Below are 15,082 nucleotides of genomic sequence, written 5' to 3'. Positions count from 1 at the left end.
TGCACAAGTTTATTATGATATCCACACAAATATCTCAAGAAATTTATAATAACGAAAATTATACTACTAAATCACAAAAGCAATAATAATTAAATAATAAAAATGCAACATCAAGATTTGATAGCAAGGTGGAAAATCAATGCATAACCTCTTAAATGGAAAAACCATTTCCGGATCAATCTCATTAGAAAAACCGCCATAAAGAAACGACATTTATAAGAGTCTATGCTCACAAAACCTTTATAGTAGTTATAGACTCTGTACGTAACCTTTGCAAATATTTTATTTGCCTTTCTATCATAGTAATCCCAGAACTTTTGGAATCTTTCTTTAGTTATCTTCCCCATGAATAAACATCGCATAGTTGAACCAAAATTTCTAGCACTCTAAAGAACTCCTCAAAATTTGCAACAATAGTACATTAATTCATTGGAATTAAACTTCGTAGTTTCAAGAAGGGTTAAAAGCTCTAAGGTATGTTAAGAGCACACAATGCATTTTCTTCTTTTTGAAATTAAAGAAAGTATAAAAATGATTTTAATTTATTTAGGATTAGGAAAAAAGGCTTCAAGATTTGAAATTTTTGGCTTTGGTATGGCAGCCTTTCTTGTTCTTAAAAGTTGTGTATAATATGATTTATATATATCCAGTGATTTGGTCAGGCGAATTACAAGCTAAGTTTTTGTCTTCGTTATTATTTCCACCTTAGTGATTTACTAGAGTGAGACGTGTTTTGCTTAAGCGAAATTTCTATCTTTAGTTCTTTTTTTTTTTTTTTTTTTTTTTGAGAAAGTCTATCTTTAGTTCTTCAATATTTGGTAGCTCTTGACAAATTCATATCCAAGTATCCAACCCAATTACATCAATATCAATACCTTTTAACCTAATTTTGTCATGTGGGACTAGTGGAGGATTTCATAAGATAATGAGGATATCCTATTCTAAGTGTAGAATAAAAATCATTTATCCTATTTTAAGTGTTCAACTTTTGGCTATGTGAATCACATACAAATTTTTTTTTTTTTTTTTGGGTAAAGTAATCATAGTTTTAAATTTAATTAAAAAAAAATCAAATACACCGCATACTATAATTAGTAGAACATAAAGTAAAACACTAAAAAATGAGACAGAATTTTATTCCATTTTGTAGTTCAAAATTCCAAAAGTCGTCAAGATTAACTAGTATAAGCTTAGTAATTAATCTTTCATACAGTAACTAATAGGACAAGTTTTCTGTATCTTTACGTGACCCGTACGTACAGCTGAAAAACTTTAATGGTTGATCTCTGCTATTATCCCATTCGGTAATATTCCAATAACCTCACTGATCACAAGATCTTGTGCTCTCTTTTTCGAATATTTCATTAAAAAAATTTGATGAATGGATACAGCTCATTACTGACTGTGTCATCTTCAATTCCATTACGTATCTTTCCTGGGAAATATTCCACGTAACGTAATTTGATACCTGATGATATTGGAACTTCCTAGAAATTCAAGAATATATGTTTCTTCAATGACGTAAGCATAGCTTCACCGATGATATATACATCAGCAAATAAGGGTTCACAAGGGAAGCTGATTTGTATGTCCACTTACTATATATATATATATATATATATATATTAAGCACAAGCTATATTAGGCAGGAAACTAAAAGAGTGTGATTGTGTTGGGGTTTCGATTTGTGGCAGACACGTATAGAAGGAAAAAGCTTCCCTATGTACTTTTTTTGTTTCAATGAATCTAAGTTGAATGACAATCTATATTAGGTAAGAAACTAAAAGATTGTGATTGTGTTGGGGTTTCGATTTGTGGCAGACACGTATAGAAGGAAAAAGCTTCCCTTTGTACTTTTTTTGTTTCAATGAATATAAGTTGAATGAGAATCTATATTAGGCAGGACACTAAAAGAGTATGATTGTGTTGGGGTTTCGATTTGTAGCACACGTATAGAAGGAAAAAACTTCCCTATATATCTATGTATATATATATATTCATTAGTGTTTACTTTGAACATATAATCTCTATAAATTTAAGCGTGATGTTCCATATTTTTTAAGAATGTTCACATTTAAAACGTATGATATATAGAAACAGATCAGTGAAAATCATTGTTGTGGCCACCAAAAACTCTTTTAGTAATAGCATTTGGGTCCCAATTAATTTATATGTGGGCTATATCACGACCCGGTTGGGCCTCAAACTTCGCCTGGTTCCTTTCAGCTAAATCTTACTACTAGTACCCCCTCTTTGTTTCCCTCTGTTCCCCTATATTTCCCAGTGCTTCCCTCTCAATCTCTCACTCCCCAGATTTTCCAACCTCCTCCTGTGCTAACCTCTTTCACCTTTTTATAGTCTCTCATTAGTCAGGTTATTATCATTATTTTCCTACCTCACACGTATTCCCACGTCCATCAGAATCCCAAGGAATCCTCACAACTTCAGAGGATTCTCTTGGAACTTGTTCTAGACGTTAAATAATGTTCGATAGCAAATTCCCCAAAGGCACTGTCAATCCTCGATTATCAACCCACTATGTTCGCACCTTATTCTGATTTCCCTCATCACTGGTTGGCTTTAATCTCTATAATTTTAAGTGTGAAGCCCATATTTTTTAAGAATGTTCACATTTAAAACGTATGATATATAGAAACCAATGTTATTAAATCCGTTTCGTTCCGGCCGGAATATTTCATACCGGGATGTAATCCGGAACGATAATACCACCCATTCCACCTCGGGTCCAATTCCGGCCAGTTTCGGGTCATTCCGGCCGATTCCAGTCAATATCGAGAGAGAAAAAAAAAAAAAAAACCATTAGCACAGCATGTTTCCACCTAGCACTAATCGCCTGAAGAAGTTCAAATCATATCTGCTATGAAGCTACCAAATGATTTGAAAAAAAAAAAAAACAAAGGGAGAAAAAGAGAACTGAAATTTAGAGCAGTTGTGGAGGAAGCTCAAATTTTAGCTGCATTTGAAACTTTCTTCTTCAGTCCTACACTTAAACTTCTGGTGTGGGTTTCTAAAACTTTCCAAAAAGTAATTCTGTAAGTGTAAGTAACTGATGGGAATATAAAATAAAGAAGAAAGAGAGGAGGAGAAGGTGTAAGGAATGCACGTGGGTGATGGAATGGGATTAGGTGAAAAGGTGAAAAGGGGGCTTCTTAGAAGCTTCCTATTTTATAAATATTAACATGTTTATTTACAAAAATACCTAAATTTAAATTTTAAAATAATCAATCTAATCACTTTATTATTATAGTAATATTTATTTTAAAACACTATATTACATTCATTAAATGATGATATTACATTTATAAAATTTGGCTTAAGAATAACAATGAGTAATAACATTTTTTTATTAATTACTAATATAAGTGGTAATTCCGAAATGGTCTAAAACGGTACGCCGAAATAGACTGATACCGAAATATTCCATTCCAATAGATAAACCGAAACGGGTACCAAAACGGTATTCATAACAATGATAAAAACAAATGGGTGAGGATCATTGCTGTGGCCACCAAAAACCCTTTTAGTAATAGTATTTGGGTCCTAATTAATTTATATGTAGGCTATATCACGACCCTACAGGTTGGGCCTCAAACTTCACCTGGTTCCTCTAAGCTAAATCTTACTACTAGTACTCCTTCCTTATTTCCCCCTGTTCCCCTATATTTCCCAATGTTTCCCTCTCAATCTCTCACTCCCCAAATTTTCCAACCTCCTCCTGTGTTAACCTCCTTCCCCTTTTTATAGTCTCTCATTAGTGGGGTTATTATCATTATTTTCCCACCTCACACATATTCCCACGTCTATGGAATCCCAAAGAATCTTCACAACTTCAGAGGATTCTCTTGGAACTTGTTCTAGACGTTAAACAATGTTTGGCAATGAATTCCCCAAAGGCATTATCAATCCTTAACTACCGACCCCACTATGTTCGCACCTTATTCTGATTTCCCTCGTCACTGGTCGACTTTAATCTCTATAATTTTATGTGTGATGTCCATATTTTTTAAGAATGTTCACATTTAAAACATATGATATATAGAAACAGATGTGTGAGGATCATTGTTGTGGCCACCAAAAACCCTTCTAGAATAGTATTTAGGTCTCAATTAATTTATATGTGGGTTATATCACGACCCTATAGGTTGGGCCTCAAACTTTGCCTAGTTCCTCTCAGCTAAATCTCACTACTAGTACTCCCTCCTTGTTTCCCTCTGTTCCCCTGTATTTCCCAGTGTTTCCCTCTCAATCTTTCACTCCCCAGATTTTCCAACCTCCTCCTGTATTAACCTGCTTCCCCCTTTTATAGTCTCTCATTAGTGGGGTTATCATCATTATTTTCCCACCTCACATGTATTCCCATGTCCATCGAAATCCCAAGGAATCCTCACAACTTCAGAGGATTCTCTTGGAACTTGTTCTAAATGTCAAATAGTGTTCAGCAATGAATTCCCCAAAGGCACTATCAATCCTCGATTACCGACCCCACTATGTTCGCACCTTATTATGATTTCCCTCGGGTGATCGTTTCTTTGACCCGTCATCCTAGCTTCTGGGCTGGGCCTGCTGCGATAGGGCCCAAAGTTAACCTCCTCCATAAGGACCATGCTTAGCTTCTCTAATGGGCCTTAGGCCTTATTTTGGGCTCTAGTAAGATAGGCTAGCACATGCTTTCTGTGCTGAACCCCCTACAATTGTTTTGTTATATAATAAAAATGACTTATCGAATTATGTAACCATGGTGAAAGAATAGGAGCAAACACGTGTCTATGATCATATCTCTACAGATATGAGTACTTATCTTTTGATTTTGACAAAAACCTTTAGATCCACCTGTGTGCAATGGAAGAATGTCTAACCACATCTTTCCACAATTTTCAGCAATAAACACAATCCCTAGGCATTTCAAGGACTTGTTGGTATGTAGCAATAAACACAATCACTCGGGTGCAATTCATTTCTCCCTACATACAAACATTTTTATTATTTTTACTTTTTAACTTTAACTTTCAATTTCTACATTTGATAGCTATCACATCAGAAACAAATACTTTAAGTATTACTCTTGATCTCAGTCTACGGAAGTCATCTCCTTTTTTGAACCACTTTTTATTATTTAGGAAAGTGTGCTTAAATAGTTTATTATAGTAAACCCTAGTTACCCTACAACTAGGGTTTTCATTAATACTGGGTTATCCATATGTAAGCCTATTGGGCCTAAGCACATGGTCTAATGCTGCAATACCAACACAAGAACATACCTATCTGCCATCTGGTTTTCCAAGGTTGCAATTGCAAAGTCACATTTTTATGAAGAGCTTTATAAGAAATCACTATTCTCAAAAAAAGTGAAAAAAAGAAAAAGAAATTACTAATCACATGTGGAGGGCTCATAAAAAAAATATTGAATTTAGCAACATGCATTTTGCCACACTCCAAAATTTTCTTGTGCTTCCTCACATGGGAAAGGGACCTTTGAGAAGGTTTCTTTATCTATGTCAAACTTTAAAAAATTGGCTTGAAATTGCGTTGTTCAGACTAGTGACAATATGACACAACAATTATATAACCACTAGTCGCTAACCTGTGCGATGCACGGGATTGTTTTAAATTAAATGTTAACATGTTCAGGTTTAAACAATTTCAATTATTGAGAGCTAAATAGTCCCCAATATAAGATCATCCCTAAATCATCAAATTATTGTAGCAATATTACTATTTAAACAAAAAAAAAATATCAGCAATACAAAAAAAATTCACTCAACTAAATCAAAAACTTTCATCCAACCAAATCAAGACACTCCTCCATTTTCATACACAGCCAAGTCTACCTTAGGCTTGAACTCAAAATGATTTCATTTCTTTAAGTGCTACACAAAATTAAATTTTTTTGTCTCAATATTATTTTACAATATAAAATTATTATGATAGATGATTAAAATAATTAAAATAACCTATCAAAAAAATAATTAAAATAAAATCTAATGTTCGGGAAATTTTTTGAAATAGAATTTTAAATTTCTTAAAACTTAGTTAATAAAGTTTCTATTTTAACTAAAAGTGAAGATAACAATAGGCCGAATTTTTATTTTATAGCATAGGATGTTATAGTTAGCTTTGTATCATGTATAATACGTTAGTTCAATATGATAGTTCCAAATAATATCCTAATACCTATTTATATGAGTTTTCTTTTTAATGATGCCATAAAGGATGGAGTCTAATAGAAGTAATTTAAGATCCAACATATCCAATAATTTGTTTTTAAAAAAAATTTAATTTCAAGTCTTTTAATTATAAATTTTTTTAATCATAAAATAGACTCTATCTAAACTCTAAAGAAAAGCATTTGAAATGATCACATCATTGATACCAAATTATGATGGTTGCAAATAACAATATTATTATTCATGATTAAGAGATGAACAATGAAATTGTGAATTAACAATTTAACAATTCAAATACCAAGTTTAAACTACAACAACACATATACAGAAGACTTCAAATAAAGCTTTAAAATACGACCCTAGGTACCTGTCCATTCACTTACAGTAAAAGTAACAAAAGTTACAAAGAACAATATGTCAAGCACAAATTATTCTCATATCAAGTCATCGACAGAAACCTTAAGCTAAGAAATCACTCTGCACATACCCATCTTTTGCAAGGCCATACACAACCTCCTTCACTCTTCAAATCATAAGGAACCAAATATCGAACTACATAAACTAATAAGGACAATAGTCTAATATCCACCATAACAATGTGCAACTTAAGGCTGCTCTACTTTCTCCACCACTTCTGAACCTTCTAAAACACCAAAAATACCCAACTTATTAAAATGAAGTTGTTTAATGAAATATCTTTTAAATTAAATCATTAAAATAATAAAAAATTATTGAAAAAGATAATGACTTTGTGATAAAAAAAAAAAAAAAAATCAAACATTTAAAAAACTCAAACTTTTGCACTCACCAGGGGCCATCAAATCATTATGTTTCGACTTAGCGTGTAACACCTTCACCGAGCATTATCTTTGTGAAAAAGCTCAAATCATGAGTCCAAGGTTGAGGTCGATCTAATAATAGCCTAAAAAAACTGCTTTGTGAACTTGAAAACACCAAACAAAGAAACAAACTCAATCATTATCAAAACAATTAAACAACCAAAAAGAGGCAACAATTTCATTCAAATGAATAAACAACCTTTTAAAATCATAGCAGATGAAGAGGAATAGTTCTAAATCAAAACCTTAATTAAAACAAAATCTAACCCAATCACCTAAATCAAATCCAACTGATCAAAATACCAAAAACTAAATCCTATTAAACCCCCAAATTTAAAATAAAATTTTACTTTTTAAGCCTCTATATGTTTTGATGAAGATTCAATCTTTCAAAGATGGAAAACTCAAAGCTTGTGTATAATTATCTTATGGGTAACATCTAATATAACAAAACAGTAACTAACTGACATTAACACCCAAAAATCTATTATGTATCTAGAACCTAATTCAAAAGTTTTGAATTAAAAGAATACAATTTAAAAATATTAGTAAACCAAAGTGCCAAATTTGACCTAAAAACCACAATTTCACTCCCACTAACAAATAAAGATATCTAGTAAGGGGAAAATCCTAAAATTAAAGTAAAAAATCGCTAACTATTCTTTAAAGCCCATGTAGAATTTGATCTTCTATGATGTTTCCCAAGATTCTACTAAAAAGAATAGATAGGAAAAAGGATGCTTGGTCATGTCGCTATAATCTTTGGTTTTAATGCCTTTAAATCATGTTACTTGTTGATCTTTAACAATGTATTATTCTTACCGTTAAAATTAATACCTTTAAATCATGTTACTTGCTAGTATCACAGTTCACATTCTATACATAAATATACTCTATTAAGTAGGATGGAAAGCTAATGCAGTTGAATTTTATTCTTTATTTAACCAAAGTTAGAACAACGTGATTTTTATTACTCATTTTATGATTCATATGGTTACAGAAACTAAAGCCACAAACTGAGAATCATGGCCAACCTATTTTAATAAAGAAATAAATATAGTGAATTAAAATAATTACCTGTTTAGGTTTGAAAATTTTCAATAACTTCACTAAAAAATCGTCAAATATCGAAGGAATCAGTTGTGCCCATAATGAAGCCATTCTTGAAAAGGAGCAACTCTTCTGCTAACGCCTTGTTGTGATCTTTATCCATGCCAAACTATCAGATATAAGTTTTAGAACATACAAAAATAAGCATATAAATGAAAGGGAAAAAAAAAATTACCACTAATTTTTTCAATAGAGGCTTACATAATTGCATTATCAACTCGCTCCTTCATCTATTTTAAAGTTTTTAGCAAGCCAATCAACTATTCTCTATTAAAAATTACAAAACGTAAGGGTGTAATTTAGTCAAACTATCTACAAATCAGATAGCAAAAATTATTCAATTTTGCTTAATACCCAAATGAAATTATATAAGTTTGAGAACATACAAAAATAAGCATATAAATGAAAGGGAAAAAAAAATTTACCACTAATTTTTTCAATAGAGGCTTACATAATTGCATTATCGACTCGCTCCTTCATCTATCTTAAAGTTTTCAGAAAGCCAATCAACTATTCTCTATTAAAAATTACAGAATGTAAGGGTGTAATTTAGTCAAACTATCTATAAATCAGAAAACAAAAATGATTCAATTTTGCTTAATACCCAAATGAAATTAGAGAGTCAGGTTTTACCTGGGACATTGATCTTGAAGATCTGGGCATTAGGGGATTCAAGCCAGTCCATGAGGGCTATCGATCCTGACCATTATCTGAATATATTGAGCCAGTCCAATCAATATATTTGAAAACGTTGTAGCAGGAACGCCATAGCCCATAGAGGTTAGAGATTTAGAGTGAGAGAGGGAGTGCTTCTGCATTAGGTCTCTTTCTGCATTAGCATTAGGATTTTTTTTTTTTTTTAAATGAAAGAGATTCTTAAAAAAAAATAAACTTAAATAAAAAAGAAAAGAAAATAATGATGATGTGGAAAATTGTGGGAGCTTTAAAGGTTTTGGTTTTATATATATATATATATATATATATAGATTAGATACAACTTCTTTGTACCGCTATCATACCTCTAATATTATATGCTTCGTTCTTAATCCTTTTCATTCTATGACAATCAGGAACGAAGCTAGGATTTTAAATTTGGGGCCTAATAATTTGTGGATTGTGAAACGGAGCTAGGATTTTAAATTTTTTAGAGAGAGTTTCAACCTATGGCGTTCACTCCTGATGGTATCATCAGACTAAGACACCAATCAGTTTTTGATATAAGCGGGGATTGAACCCCAGATCTCTTATTCAATCATCAGAAACTTTATTAGTTGAGCTAGCTGAAACCCATGTACACTATGTTCTTAGTTCTTTTCATTATATGTACTTATTAGTTCTTTTCATTATGACAACCAAGAATGGAGCTAGGATTTCAAATTTGGGGGCTAATAATTTGTGGATTGTGATTGTTTAGGGTGATCTATAGAGGGGAGCCAAGATTTTGGAGGCAGGAAAGGGTGGCCAAGTTTTATTTTCCTTGGGTCCAATTCGAATTAAGCCCTAATATTTCTTTTTATTTATATTTTAAAAAAATATTCTGCAATTCAGGGGGTCAGGTCCCTAGTGTGGCTCTGTCCCTAATGACAGCTTTGCGTTCCGATTTGGAATTACAAAGTTGGTGACCAATGTTTGAATAATGTGAATATGCAGCTGCAAGTAATATGAAACTTTCTCTTGATCGTCTTAAGTTTTAGAAAAGGGAAAAGTACAAAAGGCCTTTTAATTTTCTATTCGTCATGAACAACTTCTTAAAAGGTAGATTATAAATATAAAATGTATCCCATTGCAAATGGTAGAGTATGATCTTTACAGCTTCAATATATATTATAGTGCAGGAGTATAATTCTTTACAGCTTGATCAATATCATAGTGCTGCTGGCTCATCATCCTCCTAAATTGGGTGGAAAGCCATTAACATATATATTATAGGGTAGAAGTTAAGAAGATGGGGTACTGTCATCTGAAAATTAATTAAATTGATCAGCAGCACTTTTAGTTTCCACCCAGGGGCCTGCTCAAATATTGGCTGATCATCATGACTTCAATAAATATTTACAAGTTGAAGCCCTTAATGATGACTTACTGTCGTATTAGGAACAGTTTTTCTACTTAATTTTTACTCAACTTCATATATATTTTTTGCGGTTCAGAAGATGATAAATAGTTTTTTATATGTTAGTGTGCGTTTGAAAAGGCCAAAAAAAGTCTAATTTGTTTTTTTTTTAATTTCTTTTTGAGCTTATTTAATTTCTTGGTTTCCATACCCCCAAAAAAAATACATTTTATTTTTTTTTTTAATTTTTTATTATAAATTTCAATGCTTTCATTTCAACAAACAAATCATCGATCAGTATAAGGGCAATTACGTTCAGTAACTGTCCTCAGTTGTTGCAATATATATAGCCTTATCCAAAATTATTTAGTAATAATAAATAAAACGATATAGAATATGCCCACAGGTAGATTACAGGAGCTTTAAAGGTTGATTGCAAATGATGACATTTACACAATTAATGCTGATCCCACTTGCGGGTTAAAAGAAGCAACGTCACATTTCCTTGCTTGTGCATGGACCTGGAAAAGAGGAAAGTAAAGGATGACATGGTGATCCATGATAATTACGTCCTTAAGCAACTTTTACTCTCTATATCTATTTCATCTTTTACACACAAACTTGACTAATTTACAAACATGTAAATATGAAAATGACCATTGTTACTGTGTTGCGCAATGGCACACCCTCAGTATTCAAAGTTTCAAACAAATATATATAAATATATATATATATATATATATATATAATATCTAAAATGATTTCTTGTTGCTATTATCCTATTGAGCTATATCAATATAGCATTTCGGTCCAATTCAGTCTACTTCGGTAATGCTTTGGAAAGAGAGATTTGGATAGAAAGATGAGCTACTTCATTGACAACTATGTCATATTTTTAGCATAATGCTAGTAGATTCTTAATCAAATTACATTTTTCTTATGTTATTAAAGTCTTGTATTTTATTTTTAATATAAGTGGTAAGTGATGGATTTACTTTTATATATATATCTAATTCCTCTTTAGACTATTTAAGATGTATAAAAGATGATCCATTTGACATTTGTAAGGAGTACTAGAAACAGATTCTAATTACACATTACATTATTTACAAAATACATATCTCACCTTGTATAATAATTAAATGTAAAACGCATTATGTTTTATTGAAAAAAAAAATTACAAAATTTAAAACACATTCAAATAACAAATATAAATAACTTAATTTATAAAATCTAATATATTATATCAACTATATTTTGTTAGAAAATAATCTCATTATTTTAAGAAATATTTGGGACTAACACTTATAAATTTTATTTACTATTTTTATTTTTCACTTAACAAATTAAAAAACAGATTATCAAAACTCGAGTGATTTGGACTAATGGACAAAATGGGCTTCTGTCATTTTTGGGCAAATTAATTAGTCTTTTACCCTTCTTCCCAAACTAAATAAGGAAATACCCCTCTTTTGAAAATCGAGTTTTTGAAAATCGATTTAAGCCCTATAATAACGTTTTCAAGGACCTATAGTGACGTTTATAAAGACCTATAGTGGCGTTTTGTAACTTGATATCCATGAAATCGAGTTATAGGCAATAAAATTTCCTATAACTCGATTTTATGGATATCAAGTTATAAAACGTCACTATAGGGCTCTAGAATTTTTTTTTTTTTTTTAGCTCGATTTTGAGAAACTCAATTTTCAAAAGAGGGGCGTTTCCCTATTTAGTTTGAGAAAAAGGGTAAAAGACTAATTAATTTGCCCAAAAAGGGCAGAAGCCCATTTTGTCCCTGGACTAATAATTGTAAAGACAAAATCACAAAATTATGTATATAGGCTTTGTAATTTTTATGGCCCAAGTAATTTGACTAATTTTTAATTGAGCAAGTCTATTCAAGGCTCATTTTTAAAAAATAAAAAATAAATAAATAAGAGCTCTCATTGGAGAGGTCAAGTTATGAGAGTTATGGAGGGCCTTAACCCCCGTTTTCTTTACTAGAAAATACATGGGTCGAAGATTTGGGCGAGGGATGGGTTGAAGATTTCGTGAAGTGAAGAAAATTTAGTAGGTCGTGAGTCAAATTTATGATGAGGTTAGGCTCAATATGCGACATTAAAAAAAAAAAAATGCGACATTAAGAAAAAAAAATGTAGTACTTTTTAAAAAATAAAACACACACACATGACACAGGGGAGAGGGGGTAGACTTCTAGCACAATGCACACTGTAAACTCTACTCAAAATAATATTTTAGTCCATTACATGATGTAAAGAAGATGTGGGCCATGAGTCAATCTTATGAAGTGATAAAGTTTTGTGTAGGATGAGCCCAATCCGAAAATATGCATGGACTTTGGGTTCCCTTGGGCTTTGAATGAATTTGATATATCCAAGATCCATTTTAAGGTGAGGGAATCCAAAGGCACCCAAGATCCATTTGTTATTATCCCTCTTGTAAAATATGTGTTGTTGTGTACCATATGTATTGTTTTAGCCTTTTAGGAAACTCAATGATTTATTAGTATTACTGTTATGTGCTTCAAAACATGTTCCTATTTATCAAAAAAAGTTGCATGTATATATATATATTCAAGTCCATGAAATTTGCTTTCTAAGATAATTACTATTTACTTGCTATAAACTTATCTACTTAATTTAGCTAGTTGAAGTTACTGGTTATTTACAAGTTTACAGCTAATAGATTGAACATTTAATTGGAGCGACATGTGAGAATAGTTTTAGAGTCGTGTTAATATGTAAGACATTAATTTGTTTTTTATTGAATCATGGAATATTTGTAAAATTGTGGATTTCCTTTTCAATGGTAGTGGATTGTGTCCAAATATGATTGGTTATGGAATTATTTATTTTTAGATATATAATTGTTGATCATTTCTATTAAGACCTTGCATGTTTGTGGTGTTAAATCTCTGTAGGTCTTGTGCTTTTTGTGGGAGAATCATCATATCCATTTACCATGCTGCTTGGAAGTGACATTTTAGTTGGATAAATGGGAGAATCATCATAACCATTTCCTCATCATTGATAGCTGCTGCTTTAATGCTTTGCAGAATAAAATAGAATTTTGTGTAAATTTTTCTCCATGTACAATTAAATCTTGTATGCTGATCAGGATGACCCCAAGATTTGATAATATTACGTTAATATCCTTATAAATCTTGATCTTATTGATGATTTTTTTTTTTTTTTTTTTGAGAAAAATCTTATTGATGATTTATGTTATTGTCACATGATAGAATTCAAAAAAAGAGAGCCATACATACTATTTTATGTATCTGAAACAAAAAAATCATTGAGATGGACGAATGCCAAATTTTTCTTTTTATAAAAGTCAATATGAATACCAAAGTTGGGTAAGCATACTTAAACATATTTAACACCTGACTGAAAGAAAATTTGTAACATTTGAAATATTTGGTCTTGTTGCCTTTGGGTTGCTTGGGATGAAAGCTACCCCTCCCAAAAAAAAAATAAGCTTGTGATATGATCAAGAATTTTCAATTTCCTTAATGAAAAGGAATCAAGATACCAAAATAATGAAATTTCATATTTTGTTCATTATTAGAAATTCAATATATCATGTAAGTGCATCAAAAATACAATATTTAAGCACAAATTGAGTTAAAAATAAAAAATAAAAAAGAGAGACCATAGACATTCAAGAAAAAGTATTACATATTTTTATGAGAAGATTGAAAAAAACTAGACTAGAAAAAGCATTCACATTCAAGAAGACCCAAAAAAAAATATAGCAAGAATATCTCATGCAATTACATTAACCTAAAGAAACTCTACCAAATTAATAAGACCCCAAAAAAAAAAAAAAATAGTCCCAAAAATTGAGCAAGACTGTCTCAAGCTTATACAAGAAACTCAACTAAGTTAAAACCCAACAGTACTCAACACTCAATAGAGACCAAAAGAATGCACCATTGACCCTTTTCTTTGAAACCCAGTGGTACTCAACACTCAATTAGACCCTTTTCTTTGAAACCCACTTGCCATTGACCCATTCAAAATGAGGCCTCAACCGAGAGGTTGGATAAGGAATCTCAACCCCATATGTGTCAAAGAAAACAAAGTAATCGAAGCCTTGTCTCCCAGAAACCTTGCCAACCCACCAGCCATCATTATCAAACGCATCAACCACGTCAAGTAAAGCAAACCCAGATGCTGAAACCTTAGGTGGCAAGGGCCTGACCTCGTCTGCGCTGACAATCTCAATGAGCGGGTGAGACTTGTCTTCTGTGACCAAGTTCTTGTACTGCACTGCATAGGACTCGTTGCCATAGTTGTTGATCACAGTGGCTGCGTAGTAAGACCCCACAAAACCAACTTGTTTGCTGCAAACTTCAACTCCTTCACCCCTCAAGAATGCCATTCTTGAATGCGAAAGATTCACTTCTTGAAAATAACTTTTTAGAGAGAGAGAGAGAATGAGATTTTAGAACTTTGGAAAAGAGAGAAATTCAAAAAATACTAATGTGGAGACTCGGGTGTATTGCACTGGACTGGCTGGGTATATATATATATATAACAGGGAAGAATAAAAAGAGTCGGTTCAGAATTCCGACCTTGGGTCGAATAAAAGGAGTCGGTTCAGAATTCCGACCTTGGGTCGGTTTAGGAAATATTTTGTTTTGGAAATTTCTAAGTGATTGTTTAAAAAATTTTTTAAAAAAAAATGGGGAAGCTCTCTTTTTCTTTTATCTTTTTTCTTTTTTTTTTTCAAAATTTTGGCCGGAAATAATATGTTACCTTTTCAATTTTTGTTGTACATTAAGTGCCAATCAGATAAAAATACATAATTATACTTAATTTAATGTCCTGGGACCAAAAAAAAAAAAAACATTATTTATGTTTCATTGA

General features: G+C 31.6%; 1 protein-coding gene and 1 long non-coding RNA gene across 2 annotated transcripts; both read right to left on the bottom strand.

Annotated features, from left to right (window-relative positions):
• Positions 1-864: 864 nt before the first annotated feature.
• LOC115958455 lies at positions 865-8,637 on the bottom strand. The gene is made up of 3 exons (XR_004084540.1): positions 8,586-8,637; positions 8,102-8,243; positions 865-875 (listed from the first exon to the last, which is right to left on the bottom strand). It is a non-coding gene; the product is annotated as an uncharacterized LOC115958455 (long non-coding RNA).
• A 5,292-nt stretch (positions 8,638-13,929) lies between these two features.
• On the bottom strand, positions 13,930-14,788 carry LOC115964490 (protein AGENET DOMAIN (AGD)-CONTAINING P1-like). Its single transcript, XM_031083791.1, has one exon. It carries the CDS (start codon positions 14,592-14,594, stop codon positions 14,187-14,189), a length of 408 nt encoding a protein of 135 aa, XP_030939651.1. The 5' UTR covers positions 14,595-14,788; the 3' UTR covers positions 13,930-14,186.
• Between the last annotated feature and the right edge of the window lie 294 nt (positions 14,789-15,082).

Source organism: Quercus lobata, chromosome 2 (assembly GCF_001633185.2).
Source record: "Quercus lobata isolate SW786 chromosome 2, ValleyOak3.0 Primary Assembly, whole genome shotgun sequence".
Classification (NCBI taxonomy): domain Eukaryota; kingdom Viridiplantae; phylum Streptophyta; class Magnoliopsida; order Fagales; family Fagaceae; genus Quercus; species Quercus lobata.
The sequence above is the reverse complement of the archived record's forward strand: the minus strand, read 5'-3'. Positions and strand labels throughout refer to the sequence as shown.

Excerpts from the sequence above, each read along its gene's own strand:
- LOC115964490 (XM_031083791.1), bottom strand. The coding sequence starts at position 14,594 with ATGGCATTCTTGAGGGGTGAAGGAGTTGAAGTTTGCAGCAAACAAGTT.